A 16,045-nucleotide genomic window follows, 5' to 3' on the forward strand; every position below is an offset into this window, starting at 1 on the left:
TAGTATGCATCCAGAATTGTAAATCACCAGTCTGGTCATTGTCCACCAGCATCTAGATCAGGATGCAAATCTTCACCTTTGCAGAGATGGAAATTTACAGTGTTGAACCTACCTGGGGGTGCAGGAGTCACCTCTGCATCTGCATGGACAGAGAATGAGCAAGTTTAAGGAATCTAAATTAAATTCCATGAAGACAAAAAATGGTGTTGTTCTAGGGTGAGCATGTCTCAAGCAGGATGGCTTCATGGTACACAAGCAGGTGTAAAGTTACATTTCTCTCTGGGAAAGCATCTTCACACCCAGGATGGTGCAGAGACCAGGACAAACCAATGGAGTATCCCTGGGGCATCCATCTTCAGAATAATCAGACTCAGTATTCAGAGACAGAGTCTACCTGGCTGAACGAATGCTCATCTATTGGCCACTGTGATGGTTAATACAGATTATCAACTTGACAGGATCTAGAATCAGCTAGGGCACAAACCTCTGGGCATGTCTGTGAGGGACTTTTTAGATGAGGTTAACTGAGGTGGAGATATCCACCCTAAATGTGCATGTATTCCATGGACCAGGAGCCCAGGGTGAAAAAAAGAAGTAAGCTAAGCACCGGTATTCAGCTCTCTGTGCTTCCTGGCTATAGATGCGATGTGACCGGCTGCTTCATTCCCTGCCAGGGTGGATTATATGGCCACTGTCCTGAGAAACCCCAGCCTTGCTCTGTACATGTTCTCCACCTATCACTAAGATATCTCACAGAAACAACCTATTATGGAAGAGAGGATACCTGAGCAGATAACACCCGCATCCTCGTGGTGGCCGCAGTTGTGGTCCAGCCAGGCAGAGCTTGGGCACTGGCCAAAGTGGTTCTCACTTCCTGAACACTGAATGTTGTCCAAGAGGATGTTACCAGAGCCTTGACCAAAGTAGGCACTTCCAGGAGCGGCAACAGCATGTCCACACCCCAGCTGTCTGCACACGACCTCGGCTTCATTCAGGTCCCACAGGTCATCACACACAGTGCCCCAGGCCCCCTGGTGAAGGACCTCCACACGGCCTGAGCATCGGCCTGAGCCTCCCTCCAGCCTCAGCTTTGGCGTGTCTTCTAAACAGAGAAGGATTTCATTTCTTAGCATGGGAATTTCTGTCGGAAGTGACTCCCAGCTTCTGTGCCATGGCCAAGGCAAGGCCAAGAGCAAACTCTTAAGGCTGGTTTGATTCCACACTAAGCCTAAGGGTGACAGAGTAAGACCGAAATGGGTTGAATCCTGTTCTACTGCTCCCCTCCCTGCTTGACAATTTATCTCTCTGAGCCTCTGTTTCCTCATCTGAAAAGTGAGGACTCCAGTAGGTGTTTATCTCAAAGGGGCCTCAGAGATGAGTCAGTGAGAATGCACATATAAGACACGCAGCTCAGCACCAAGCAAGTTGTGGCTGCTGCAGATCCTGCCACAAGCTTCACCAGTTATTGCAAAAGCAGGTTCCCAGCTACTTGCTATGGGAGTACCTTGGACGAGTGTAGATTTAATCCCCTGAGAAGCACGGAACCACTGTAAGGTGACTGTGACCTTATAGAGCCCATTGCCAACGGCTATTTTTGGATCAAACGGCTGAAGCTAGCTGAGATTGCCCTGACAGTTGCCACCGGCTCTGCCTGGATGGCCTTTGTGGTTTCAGTGTGTCCAGCTCTTTCCCCCGAAGGCCTTTGCATTTGATCTTCTCTTTTCCCAGCCTGCCCCTACATTGTCACTCAGCACATGTCACCTCCTCAGAGAGGCCATCCATTCCCATCCAGCACGTGGCACCCCTCTTCTATCAAGACATGCTCTACTGTGTCTGCCTTTTATCTCCAGCATTATCTTTACACTTTATCATCCTCACCCCTAAAGCAGCTTGTTTATTTATGTGTCTCTGTGTCTTAATACCCACATCCACACTAGAATACAGAGTGGGGGGCTAAGCTTTGACTCTGTCTGTTCATACCTTTAACTAGGCCTGGCAGTAACACAGTAGGACCCTTGTAACCATTACTGACTGAATGGTGATCCTGAGCCAGTGAGTGGTCTGTCTATCAGATGTTGGAGCCTACTTAGCTTCCTCAGTGCAGGGTCTCCAACATACCTTTAAGGGCCCTATGCAAGGAATTCCCTAAATTTCAGACAGGTGCTTACCACCTGGTTTTCTGGCAGCCTCAAAAAATTACTAGGGTTCCATCAGAAGTACCACAATTGTCAGGCAGTGTTCCTTGAACAGTGGAAATGGGACTGGGCTCTGCAATGGCTTCCTATAAGTCCAGGGATAACAGGAGCCTCCAAATCTCTCATTGGGATATCTATGGTTTAGTGTATGCAAGATATGAATCGGGCCAGCAAGGAGTGGGAAATGGAATCTTCAGGAGAGCTGGGCTTCCACATTTCAGCACTCCAGACAGTTCCCACAGTGCTGGTGATAGAAGATACACACAACCTGAAGACCCTTCACAGAGCACAGCTTTCTTGCACCATAGCAGCCTGGCCTTTTATAGCTATCCTTTGCAATACCTCTTTACAGGATACACATCACTACCTTACTGTCAAAATCTAGCAACTTCTGAGCAGGGTTGGTAGAGCTAAGTGTGTGGGGATTCTTTTAAACTGAAACAGGCCTCTGCAAACAGCAGAGTCAAGTTAGAAATTATTTTCAGGGCTGGAGAAATGGCTCAGTGGTTAAAAGTACTGGCTGATCTTGCAGAGGACCCAGGTCCGGGTCCCAGAACTCACATGGTAGCTAACAACCATGCATAACTCCAGTTCCAGAGACTCCAACACCCTCTTATGACCTCTGTGGGCGTTGCATTTACACACATGCAAGCAATCCACTCATACACATAAAATAAATAAAAATAGTAAGCAAAATGTTCTAGAATTATTCTCTTTTGTATACCTGATTCCCTTCCATCCTGTGGAATTGCATTGAACAAAGCATAAAAGCCAGTGTTGGTTATCATATAATCACTGTGGAACACCACTGTCAAGATGTCGGAGGAGGAGAAAAACACGATAGCTGATGGGGCACAGAACTTTCCCATAGAGAGCGATGCGATTCTGGGGCCATCAAAGATCTCAACTGAGTCATAGGGACATCCAAGGATATCTTCCAGGCTAGGGGAACCAAATCCAGGGGGTTAGTGACAGGAGGAAAAAAACCATCAAAATCAATGTCCCAAAATGTGACAGTTATAGAGCTTGAAATTTCCTTAAGCTTTTCCAAATGCTTTACCAGAACTCTACTTTCTTTGTCTAGGGAATACATTAAGCTTATTGCTACAACTTTACAATAAGTTTTAAACTCGTAATGGTTTTGGCCAATGACTAAAATAACATAGTTTAGGACTTTTGTTGTTATTGTTTGGGTTTAAAGCAAGTCTGAACTGATGGATTTGGCACAGTCATGACTGAGCAGTAATTCAGTGCTGGTTGAGGCTGGTTTATTATAGAATTCCATGGTCTTTCTCATTGCAACATGGTAAGCTATGTACAAGAAGAAGAACCTTGTGTGATTCTGCTCATAGAACCACATATTGGTGAAAAGCCGGGGCTTTGCCATCAGACAGACCTGCACTGGTTGTCCTTGGCAAATTTCTTTTTCTCTATGATCTCATTTTTCTCCTCTCTAATGCGGATGACAAAGACTATGTTTAAGCTGTAATAACACTAGAGTATGACAAAGCCTAAAAGAATATAGTCCAGGGGCTGTGGAGATAGAATCTCAGTTAGTAAAGTGCTTGTCTTGTAATATGAGGACCTGAGTTCAATCTCCAGAACCTACATAAAAAAGCAAAGAATGATGGCACACACTTATAATCCCAGCACTGGGGAGAACTAGACAACCGGATCTTGAGGATCACTGAACAGCCAGTATAGTTTACTTGGCAAGCTCTAGGTTATTGAGAGACTCTGTCTTAAAAAACACTGTTGATGGAACCTGCAAACATATATATGACCCCAGAAAGAGAGAGAGAGAGACTATAGCTCAGAATCTAGACATGAAATCAGCAATGTCAGCTATTATTTTAGGTCATGGAGATGAGCAGGTGGCAGTGACTTTGGAACATCTGTTCTCTTCGTATCAGAGGTATGGCAGTGGCTGTTTTTACCTTTTTCTGCTTGGGAAGCACTTAGAAAATGCACAACCCAAGGCTGGTATAGTTGACTAACGTGTATATAAGGAAAGTCTCTTAATGTTTGTATAAAATACAGATGAGTATAAAAGCAAGCTTAAAAGGGCAAATATTGGTACCTAATATGCTACAAGGTCAAAGGTGTTAGGCATTTTTTGTGATATTTTTATTTAAAAAAATCAAAAGACAACTGTCAAAGTAGGGCTATGTCAAATACGTAATGGCATACTTTGTTTATACATATATAATTTATTATTTTTATTTTAGTAATGGCATACTTTGTTTATATATATAATTTATTATTTTTATTTTAGTAATTATTTTTATTTTGTGTGTATGAGTGTATTACTTGCATGTATAGCTGTGCTATGCAATGCTGTGGAGGTCAGAAAAGGGCATCAGATTCCCTGGAACTGGAGTTAAGGACAGTTTGTAGTCACCATGTGGAGTCTGGGAATCAAACATGGGTCCTCTGCAAGAGCAGTCAGTGCTCTTAACCACTGAGCCATCTCTCCAGGCCCCTTACTTTGTTTTTACAGCTAGAAGTGACCCACTGAATATCACTACAAAATTAGCCCAAACTTAGACTTAAAAACACTGTAGAGTTTTGTGTTCCCCAGTTTCCATCCCTGCATGCTTCCCACTGTAGGAAATGAACTTATCACAGTTTCACAAACCAATATACATACTCAGACAGACCCTTCTCTTTTAAAATGACTTCTTACTTCAAGTTTGGAATCATGAGTTCGATGCGGGACTTTTTATCCACGTGGATCTCCCAAACACATTGGATATCTGTTGGATAGTTTTCTGGATATTGTGGACTAGAAAATGATCCAGAGAGACTGGAAATGACCCCTCCGCAAGAGTTACTTTCTCCTGAAACAAAAGGAAAAATGATGTCAGGTCACAACCATGTGGCACCACTGTATGATCCTAGGAGTGACCCACTCAGCCAGTAGTCAAGGGCAGTCAGGTGGCAGCTGGCCTGGGTGGGCATGCGCAACTATCTTGAGCTCATCTTCCATTTAACCTCTCTTGGGAAGCCATTTGATCTAATTCTGGTGGGGAAAAGACATCATGGTGTGAGAATCGCCATCTTTCTTTCTGCTCCTGTCTCCTGCTAAAAAATGGTTACATTTGTCCTCACTGTTTATTGCATTCTTTTAAAGTGGAAAGGTGGGTTTTTTTCTTTCTAGGAGAAACATGGCATTTTCATGAGAGGTTGGGAAGGAGGGACCAAGAGACAGGTTGTCTTTCCTGTGAAATGGAAGTTTTGAGGAGGTTTGAGGAGGTTTGGGGAACAAGAAGCTATCAAATAACTTTGAAGCCTGCTGTGTCAGGAAGGGGAAGGGACACTGGGGACTGTTTGGGGAGGTTATGACTCCTCCTCTAAGAACTTTTTCACTGCCTTGCTGAGCAGATTGTGCTTCCTTTAACTCAGAATATTCTGCCTGGAACTTGCAGACTTGGGGATTTTTCAGGGTTAAACAAGAGGTCAGTAATTAGCTCTTTCATATTAGTTGTCATTTTAATGTAAGTAGATACACTCATGTCTATTTAAGGCAGTGTGCTAAATGAAGAAGCAGAAAACACAATTACCAAGTTATTTTGGAGGAATTTGAAAGCACAATAGACTTTATTGATCCTGCGCCTTATAAAAATAAAGTTGCTTTATTTTTCTTCTCTGTCACTATGACTTACTTGCAATCCTCCCAGAATGCACATATTCCTAGTCTCTCCTGAAATGGGGTGCAAGGCGTTTCTGGCACCCCACAGTTCTATCACCAATCATACTTTGGGGAAGAGTAGGAAGCTGGAATCAAACCCAGAGCCTTTCACAAGTGCTCTCTACCACAGAACCAAATCCCCCCCCCCCTTTTTTTGAGACAGAGTCTCACTATGTAGCCCAGGCTGGCCTTGAACTCACAATCCTCCTGCCTATACTTCTCAAGTACTAGGATTATAAGCGTGTGCCACCCCACTCTACTGAGCACATTTATAGGTTACAATAACAGGACCAAATCATACTGGAACTGAGCCCTTGTGAAATGAACTTCCTGTATCTCTCCATATGTGTAGCAAGAGACGAAGAGCAGGTGACTGTGACTGTTCACTGGGCTGGGTCTAAAGTAGTCAAGCTGATGGGGCTAGAGAGATGGCTCAGTGGTTAAGAGCACTGGCTGCTTTTGCAGAGGACCCAGGTTCAGTTCCCAGCACCCACATGGTGGCTAACAACTGTCCTAACTCCAGTTCAAGGGGATCCAATACCCTCTTTTGACCTCCTCAGGCACTGCACAACATGGGTGCACTTACATAGAATGCAAGTGGTACACTTATAACATAATTGCTTTAAAAAATGAAGTCAAGCTGTGTATGGGTTAGATGGACCACAGAAGTACATTCCACCATTTTGTCATCCTCTTGCGTACATCTCCTCTGCCCTGCCTGCTTCTCCTGTTAAGCATTAAACATTTACAATGTGGGACAGAGGAGCAAGCGCTACATACACGCACATCAGAACCTCTTTTGTGATGCATCCCAGACACACTGCCTGGAACCTGCTGACATGGAGTCATCATTTCAAATTTAAAAGTGACAAGTGACTACCTGTTATTTGATCCTGAGAAGCTGGAGAAGGACCTGGAAGGGAAAAAGGAAATGCTAATGATATCCAGGGGAAAATCTTTAGTCTCGTCTATAAGCTAGTGAACTCTGAAGGGTTTCCTCGGAAACTTCAATATATTTGGCACAAACTGAGATGAGTCTGATGCTGCTGAGTGGACATTCTTTATGGTCCGGTGGTAGACCAAAGCCAGCCTGTAATACTTGGACATGCCTTCTTCCCTTGAACACAGGGGGCTCTGTGACTACTTTGAACAATGGCATATGGCAGAGGCTGTGCTGCATCTTAAGGATGACTTGTATTTCCTGTCTCTCAGCATAATGGATCACTCATACAGCCCTCCACCATCTTACCTGTTATATGAAGAGTCCCTGAGACCTTCCTGGAAAAGAAGAGGTCTCATCCTCCCAGCTGCCCCACCACGGCACCGAACATGTAAGTGAGGCTGTCTTAAGCTCTCCAAATCAGTCCCTAAAGAAATACCATTGAGCTACTCTAGCTTGATGCTCTGAGGAGCAGAAGCATCTCCCAGCTGAGCCCTGTCCAAATTCCTGACCCACAAAGCCATGGCATGTATGTAAATGATAGTCGTTCTAACCAGGACGGCTCCATGCATTGTTTCCTCATCTCATCATCCATACAATTTGTATGAAATGAGAAAACTATAGATAAGCCTTCATAAAGGATGGCTCCATGCATTGTTTCCTCATCTCTTCATCATCCATACAATTTGTATGAAATGAGAAAACTATAGATAAGCCTTCATGTGATTATCCACATTCTTGACCTTAACCACGGCCTTTGAACTTGGACGGCCCTTCTCCTCACCTTCATGACCCTGATACACAAAGCTGGCCTTGCCCCAGGACATGCAGCACTTATCAAAATCTCTTCCAGGCAAATGCCAAGAGAGTCACTTCTTCCAGTGACTTGTGACTATTACATATTCCCTGAGGCTGGATGGGACAAGCCAGGTACATTCAAAGGACAAGTGAAAGCTACTAAGTTCTGGTTCTGCCTCATTCTAACTTTCAAAAGAAGTCTCACCACCGTGTTGGAGAACAGTATGAAGAGGCCATCTGGAAAGGAAAAGGGCCCATCTTCTAAGACGTGCCCTGATGGAGTTACATGGCCAGGCTTTTGATCTCCCCGAACTTCAACCATGAGGATTAAATAAACTAATGCATCCAGAGCGCTTTGCATCATGTCTGCTGATGTTCTTGGCATAGGTTGCAATGAAAGGAAACGTCTTTTCATTCCCCTCCAGTGCCACTTCAGAGTTTATTCTACATGCATTGCACTGTGTTTTCTAATCTCTGATATATATTTGCATAATATATATAATTAAACTGTTAAATATAGTATCTTCAAAAACAGGAAGTACAAGAGCACCGAGCTTGAACTTTGAGTTCAGAATGACGAATGTCAAAGCTTGGTTCCACCATTAACTTGATCAATGATCAAAACTGCTTAACCTTTCTGTGTGTTAAACGCTTCCTCTGAAAACCTAGCATGTGCTTTTTTGAATTGTCTTGGTGATTGGCAATAATGTGAGCACAATGGCCCTGTCTTTGCCATAGCTTTGCCTGTATCTCCTGGGCCAGTGTGGGTTTGGAAAATGAGTCTAGAGGCCAAGTTCATTGCAGTCTGATTTCAAATCCCCTCGGTAGGCCTGGGCTCCTTGCTAACTTTCTATGTTTCTATTTATCTGGAAAATGTAAATAATCAAATTGTCTTCTTAAAGGGGGCCGAGTAACAGAGTTCTTGACAAATAAGAACCTGACTTAGGATTTTTCTCAAAGCAATATTCATGAAAGAGAAACTATACTTCAAATTTTAAACTAAGATTTTTCCTGGGGTCACATATGTGGTATGATCCTCACTTGAGATGCTGGGCAGCAACGGTGTGCTCCTGGGCAAGCACAAAATTGTGAGGCTAGAGAGCAGCTACTCTAAGAGTCCTGTTAATATGCTATGAAATTCAGTAAGCTGTATTTTTACAGTGCGTTTACTATGATATAACCCCATCATGAGTTTAGTAGTGTGTGTGTGTGTGTGTGTGTGTGTGTGTGTGTGTGTGTGTGTGCTTGTGAAGAGCTCAGAACAATGCCTAGTTTTCAGCATTTTTATAAGTATTTGGTATTATTATCATTGCTGTTAGTCCTGAATGGGAAGCTTCTTGGACTAGGAAAACAACAGACTCACCTGGAGGTATGTGTGGAGATGGGTCTTCTGAGTCTGCATGCACAAAGAAAGGCAAAGTGTCATTCTTTAATTAGTCCAAAGGACAGAAGAGGTGAGGTGACGAGGAGTGGGTGAGGAATAAAGGGGAAAGGATCATGACCTTCCTGGGCATAAGAAACAGAGGACTAGACCTGCCCTGCAAGCACCTTCAGCCTTCTTCTAAGAGAGTCCTGGCTTAGGAAACTTAAGCTCAGCAGCTGGATCAGCCCTGTCCTGTGGTGGGCGGGGCTGGGTTATTTTCAGCAAATCTTATACTGAATTCCTAGGTGACTTGTTAAAGCGCAGAGTCCTAAGCTTCTTTCCAAACATACTTAGTTATAGTTTCTTGGGAGAGGAGCCCTGGAATCTGCATTGCAATGCCCCAGGTGGTGCTGGTACCCCTGGGTATCCGAAGCTGTAAGAGTCCCAGATCTAGTGCTGAAGGGTCACTTGAGGAATGAGAAGATGGATGGATGGAAAACTCCACCCATAAAAGATAGTTCCAAAAATTTCTTTGACTACATTTAATGCATGCCTTTAATCCCAGCGTTCAGGAGGCAGAGGCAGGCGGCTCTCTGTGAGTTCAAGGCCAGCCTGGTCTATATAGTGAGTTCCAGGACCCCCCTGCCAAAAAAAAAAAAAAAAAAAAAAAAAAAAAAAAAAAAAATTTACCTGAGCAGATGACACCAGCATCCTCGTGGTGGCCACAGTTGTGCTCTGACCATCCTGAATGGGGACACTGGCCAAGGTATTGCTCTACCCCAGAGCACTGCAGGTTGTCCAGGAAAATGTCTCCTGAACCTGGGCCAAAGTAGGCCTCACCAGGACTAGAAATAGCCTGACCACATTCCAGCTGGCGGCACACGACCTCAGCTTCGTTGGGGCCCCACAGGTCATCACACACAGTACCCCAGACCCCCTGATGGAGGACTTCCACTCGTCCTGAGCACCGACTGGAGCCGCCCACCAGCCGAAGCTCTGGCCAGTACCCTGCAGACAGAGAGGTGGTATGTGAGTCCCCTCCCCCCATACTCTGACCTGGAGTCTAGCAGTACCAGTATCAGAGGAGGGCTGGGATGGGGCCTTGGGCCTTGTTCATCACATTTCTTATGAGTTCCTAAATTGCATATTGTGGGGGCTGCAGCAAATTTCATTTTAACAGCATTCATCTATTGTCTCCTATGTCAGTCACTGATGGTACAGCCACAAACCAAGGATATTTGGTTTCTTCCCTCAGGAAGACTGAGTCTATTTACTAGTGAAATTATATATTAGCACGATGTATTATTCCACACTGTGATAAATCTATCAAAGGGAAAGGACAGGAAGTTATGAAGATAATGATAGAGAGGAGGATTCTGGGAGATAGCTCTTAAAGACATGAGAAGGAGCTAGTCAGTAGAAGAGGTGGGGAAACGTCCTTTGGGCCAGAGGGAAGAGCACATGCAAAGAGCCCTAAGACACGGTGCCTTGTCCTCCTGCTCCCTTTCCTTTGGTGCTATGATGGTCAGGAAAGTGGTAGTAAGGGTGATCAAATACGCAGCCTTTTTGCCAGGGAATATGTGAATGATTTATAAAAGACATGCAGAAATCGGGATGCAGACCGCTCTGGCTTCTTCCATGCTGAACAGGGACGCAGGGTGAGGCAACTGGAGTACCCCTTCAGTGGGTCTATCTAAAAGACTCTCAAATTGCATAACTCTTATCTACAGGGAGAAAAGAAAGTCCTTGACTGATAAACAGGGGATGTGAAGGAGAAGTAAAGGCAAGAGTACTTAGCATTACAAGTTCTAGACAGGGAACCAGAAAAAGGTCAGAATAGGGCAAATTTCAAAAGTTCATATCATAGTACATCGTAATTTCTTGACCAGAGCTTCCAAAAGCATCCCTCTATTGAGTTCCTCTTCATTTTTCTTTTATCTGCCAAGGCTGGACTCTCATCGGCAATTTGGGTAACCTCTTCAGAGAATTGTGTGATAAGAATAAGAGGTAGGAATTGGCTAGGCAGTTAGGATAAAAAGACCCCAAAGAAAAGTAGCCATTTCTTGGCTAAAAGTCAAAATGTCCTTGGGCCTGTTAGCAACATACTCTGTTCCAAAGGCCAAAAACATCGAAAGTATTTGGGAGCACTTATGTAATCCCTAAAAGATTTTAGTGTTACCTTTTCAGAGGGGGGGAATATTAGAGTAGCAAAAAGCCCCACTAAAAAAAAAGAGGGGGCTGGAGAGATGGCTCAGCGGTTAAGAACACTAGTTGTTCTTGCGGAAGACCCGGGTTCGAATCCCAGCACCCACATGGCAGCTAACAACTGTCCGTAACTCCAGTCCAGGGGATCCGACAGCCTCTTTGGTCCTCCGCAGGCATTGCACCACACAGGTGCACTTACCTACATGCAGGCAATACACGCATACACATAAAATAAAAATAATAAGTAAGTTTTTTTTAAAAAAAGAAACAGTACACAAAGTTGTCAGGAAGGAGTGATGGGGAGATGTGGGAGGGTTTGGAGGGGAGGGAGTGGATGTGGATTTCATCAAAACACCTTATATGCATGTATGAAATTCTCAATAAAGATTTTGTAAAAGTTAAAAAAGACATGCAAAAATATAAAAATATAGATGTACACACGCACACACGTATGCACACCATATCACATGTGAAAAATCAAAAGTAATTCCAACCAGACTCTCTAAATGGCATTCCAACAGTGTGAATGTGAAGATTCCTGCAGTTTAAAAAAGGAGTGAGCTCAGAGGGGAACAAACAGCTCAAGGACAAGGTCAAGGGCAGCTGATATTTAACTCCCACCAACAAAAAGCATGACTGACCTGGATCTTTAGACAGAGGTTTCTCAGCATCTGTAAATATGAAAAATGAATACATCTGCACATGGGGGATTGTGGACTTTAATACTGGAAGATAAGATTTAATTATACCCCTATATATGTTCATTAATCCAACATTAATCCCTTTAAGGAACATAGTACAGGGAAAACCAAATTCATCAACAGGCTTAAATAAGCTTCTCTGGGTGTGTCAGTCTGCTACTGTGTTGGGAGAAAATGGCTTGAGTGTTTTCTGCCCTCAGAGAGCTGGAGTCTATTTAGTAGTGAAATGTGTACATCAGCATACTAAATTATTCCACACCATGGAATAACTCTGTACACCACATGGCCAGCTCTACAGACAAACCACCCAATCTAATTACAGTGAATGATTCTTTCACGTCACATCTGGGCTTACAGCTGTTTACCTAAAGTCATCAAATTATTAGAAAGAACCATTAGTACACATCCCAGTAGGGACTAACTTCCTCCCAACTAAATGTTTGCACATCAGAAGATATGGAGAACTTTTAAAAAGTGCCAAAAGGCAAATAAAACTAGTCATTTCCCATATTTCTTTCAGATTTCTCACATTTTTGGCCAGGTAGTAAACCAGACTTTGAAAAGGCATTTCTGCTGTAAGAGAGCAGCTAGTTTGCTAATTTCATAGGTGAAGAAATTGAGGCTCTGAGAACTTAAATCCTGCACAGATGCAGTCTAGGAGTTCCCAGCGGCTCTGAGGACCAGCCCTAGACTGCCCTGGCCTCCTGCAAATGGCCTCCTTCAATGGGCACCTTTACCTCGGCTTCCAAACACTTCCCATATTCAGTCACGTTTTCTGCATGTTTTTGTAAAGCACTCACTGGTAATCGCTATTGCCAAATGAGGAAATCAGACTGCGTACCTGAGCAGATGACACCAGCATCCTCATGGTGGCCGCAATTGTGGTCTGACCAGCCCGAATGGGCACACTGGCCCAGAAAGTGCTCCACTCCAGAGCACTGAAGGTTGTCCAGGAAGATATCTCCTGAGCCAGCACCAAAGTGGGCCTTCCCAAGGGCGGACACGCCCTGACCACACCCCAGCTGTCTGCACACGACCTCAGCTTCATTCAGGTCCCACAGATCATCACACACGGTGCCCCAGGCTCCCTGATGGAGGACTTCCACTCGTCCCAAGCACCGACTGGAGCCACCCACCAGCCGCAGCTCTGGCCAGACCCCTGTAGACAGAGACCTGGTGACTGTTGTTATCTAGGGGCATGGTACCTTTCTATGATGAGATTGAGCTGCCCACCCCAAATACTGTTAGATAGAGAGAACCTGCTACTCAGAAACCCCCAAGCGGAGTTTTAATAGGTCCCTAAGATTGTCAATAACATCCAGTTTAAACAAAATATATGAATTGAGTATCTATTGTGCCAGAAGTATGTACAAATTCATTTTAGCTAAGTGTAGAAAAAAAATTTGTAGCTTTGTGATTTTTGTGTGTGTGTGACACTCTTTCAAGGGTCACCTTTATGGTAACTCAAGGGTAGCACATCAGAGTGTTGGTATACTGATTTTACCCATGAAGGGACTGAAAGTAGAATTAAAATGATCTAGCCTGAATCCCACACGTAGTAATGGACAGATCTATATTCAAGTTCCTGATTCTGACGTTTCCTGTGGAATGGCTCTGATCCTCTGCTCGTTTAGAAAAACCAAACAAAAAACAACAACAACTAATGATTTAGATATGAGGCTAACTCAAGAAGAAGTGAGAAAAGCCCACTGTAAGTATCTGTAGACTACACAGGCTTGAGGGAGCTGAAAGCACGAATGCAAAACCTGAGAAACACAAGACAATGCTAACAGAACAACCTTGCTCATTCTGAGTCAGAAGATTCCACAAGCTTCGAATGGTCCTCAAAGCTTGGGTCGAATCAGCTAGCCCATTTGCAAACAGATAAACTGTGCGCAGTTCTACACAGTTCTAGTCCCTATAAACGAAGCAGGCACAGATGCAGGTCCTGAGAGAGAAGACACTTGGTACTGGGATGGGTGGGTTCCGAGACTTACCTGGTCTTTCTGTTACCGTCTTGGATGCTGCTGTTGGAGTGGCTGTGGAGACAAGAGATCTTCTATAAGAAGGAAGGACTTGGGAAGTCAAGCATTCCCAGATCAGTCTTCAATAGATACCCATTGATTGTTTCTCCCTGCCATTTATATAAGAAAGGACATCCCAAATCAAACCCTCTTCTCACATGGGTCCATGTTCCTCAGGTGTATGGAAGTCAACTGAAATAACATTCCTCTACCCAGTCGCTAAAAATGTAACAGCTCTTAACTTGTTCCGCTGGGTGCTAAAATGCAAACATTCACAGTCTGTCCTTCTGGGGGACACAGCCATGTTTCTTGCTCACGTCTCATGATGGTTAGCCTTCATTTCATTTAAACAGAATTATCATCAAACTAAGAGACAACCTCCAGAAGCACCTGAGATGGCGTCTCCACAGAGCTTTAACTGAGGTTAGAAGCTGTGCCTGGATGTGGGTTCACCCTGTGGGCTGGGGTCCAACTGAACAAACAGAAAAAGCAAGCCAAGCACCAGCATCCACCTCTGTCTGCTTCCTGACTGCAGCAGCAATGTGGCCAGATGCCTCAAGGCCCAGCTGTAGCGAGAGCCACCCGCACCACCACGCCTTCCTAATCACGATGCCCGCAAACTGCGAGCTGGAATAAACCTCTCTTCCTCGAGTTGCTTTGTCAGGCATTTTATCACAGCAATAGCAACACGAAAGGTTACTAATACATCTGGGCTTTGCTAACTTCTCCTTAATGTCAGAATGTGGGGTATCTAAATGTGTCTTCTTTGTTAAAAACAAGGGATTAGAAAATTAAATAGATAATTATCAACATACAGTGACATGATGGTTGACTGTCAGATATGTGCAGATAGAATCTCTTGCTCATGATAGCTTTGTACAGAGAATTAGGAAACACGGGAGAGAGAGAAAGCCAAGGACACCAGTAAAAGCCTCAGACGTGGCGGCAGAGGAAGAAGTATGGACCAGAAGTGAGGGCTAAGTAACGGCATGAGAGCCAACTCACGGATCAGATGTGGGGTCTTCGATGTCACCTCTGCAAGACAAGGAGGCCATGGTCAATAGCTGTTCATGCCCATTGTGGAGATTTCTGGAGAATTAGGAAACACGGGAGAGAGAGAAAGCCAAGGACACCAGTAAAAGCCTCAGACGTGGCGGCAGAGGAAGAAGTATGGACCAGAAGTGAGGGCTAAGTAACGGCATGAGAGCCAACTCACGGATCAGATGTGGGGTCTTCGATGTCACCTCTGCAAGACAAGGAGGCCATGGTCAATAGCTGTTCATGCCCATTGTGGAGATTTCTGTCTGTTCTTTGGTGTGGAAAGGCTCTTCCTTCCCAGCATGTGTCTCCTGCTTGCTTAGTGAGTCACCATGGTGCTTACTAAAGGACTGGGGACTGTTCTAAACAGCATCTTAACGGAGCGGACAGAGGCACAAACTCTGCCCGTTTTGTGTAGGTGGAGAGGAGTGGAGGACCTCACATAATGACGAACTTCTGAAGCCTCAGTTTCCCTCTCTGTAAAAGGGGGCCTTGGGTTTGGGGGAGGCAAGGAGTTCAAGGTGCTGCCAAATAAACATTCAACAAATGCCAGCCGTGCTCCTGAGGATTTGGACCGCTGTTTTTACTGTTTTCGCTAACATGTGCTTCTGTCTGCCTTCCCAGCACGCACTGCGCACATCCCGTTTCTAGCCTCATGCGGCTCTCACGCCTCATGCGGCCTCTTCCTGGCTCGCTGCACAGCCTCGCCAGTGTGACGACCAAATCCAAAACTGATTTCCCTGATGTTTTCCTCGGTGTTTATAGCCCACTTTACCCCGTCTTTACTAATGCCCCCTTTTGATACACATATGTGCCCATGAAGTACATTCTAGTGTATTCTCTGCTTTACTGGCTTTCTTAACTAGTATATTCAATTTATTAAGTGCATCCTGTGTCTTCATCTTGAACTTACAGATTGTGTACAAGCCCGAGAGAGGCCTTAGAGGGACCAGATCCTCTTCTGCATGGTCTAAAACACCCAACTGGGACTCCATTCATAGTAGTATCAGAATTAATGAGCTGGCTTGTGTCCATGCATGGAACCATCATAACACACCTAGGAAGCAGGGTTTCCTGTGACCCTTAACAG

General features: G+C 44.5%; 1 protein-coding gene across 1 annotated transcript in view; it reads right to left on the reverse strand.

The window, feature by feature from the left end:
- The window catches only part of LOC103729315 (putative DMBT1-like protein), a 57,067-nt gene that overhangs the window by 2,158 nt on the left and 38,864 nt on the right, over positions 1–16,045 (reverse strand). The window contains exons 12-20 of the mRNA XM_029560711.1: positions 13,891–13,952; positions 12,735–13,052; positions 9,678–9,995; positions 8,988–9,020; positions 6,767–6,799; positions 4,882–5,035; positions 2,920–3,137; positions 785–1,102; positions 113–139 (exon numbers count right to left, since the gene is read on the reverse strand). Of these exons, the coding sequence (XP_029416571.1) occupies positions 113–139; positions 785–1,102; positions 2,920–3,137; positions 4,882–5,035; positions 6,767–6,799; positions 8,988–9,020; positions 9,678–9,995; positions 12,735–13,052; positions 13,891–13,952 (1,481 nt within the window). The remainder of the gene's footprint in view (positions 1–112; positions 140–784; positions 1,103–2,919; positions 3,138–4,881; positions 5,036–6,766; positions 6,800–8,987; positions 9,021–9,677; positions 9,996–12,734; positions 13,053–13,890; positions 13,953–16,045) is intronic.

The sequence above is a fragment of the Nannospalax galili genome, unplaced genomic scaffold, assembly GCF_000622305.1.
Source record: "Nannospalax galili isolate Female #2095 unplaced genomic scaffold, S.galili_v1.0 scaffold31, whole genome shotgun sequence".
Lineage (NCBI taxonomy): Eukaryota > Metazoa > Chordata > Mammalia > Rodentia > Spalacidae > Nannospalax > Nannospalax galili.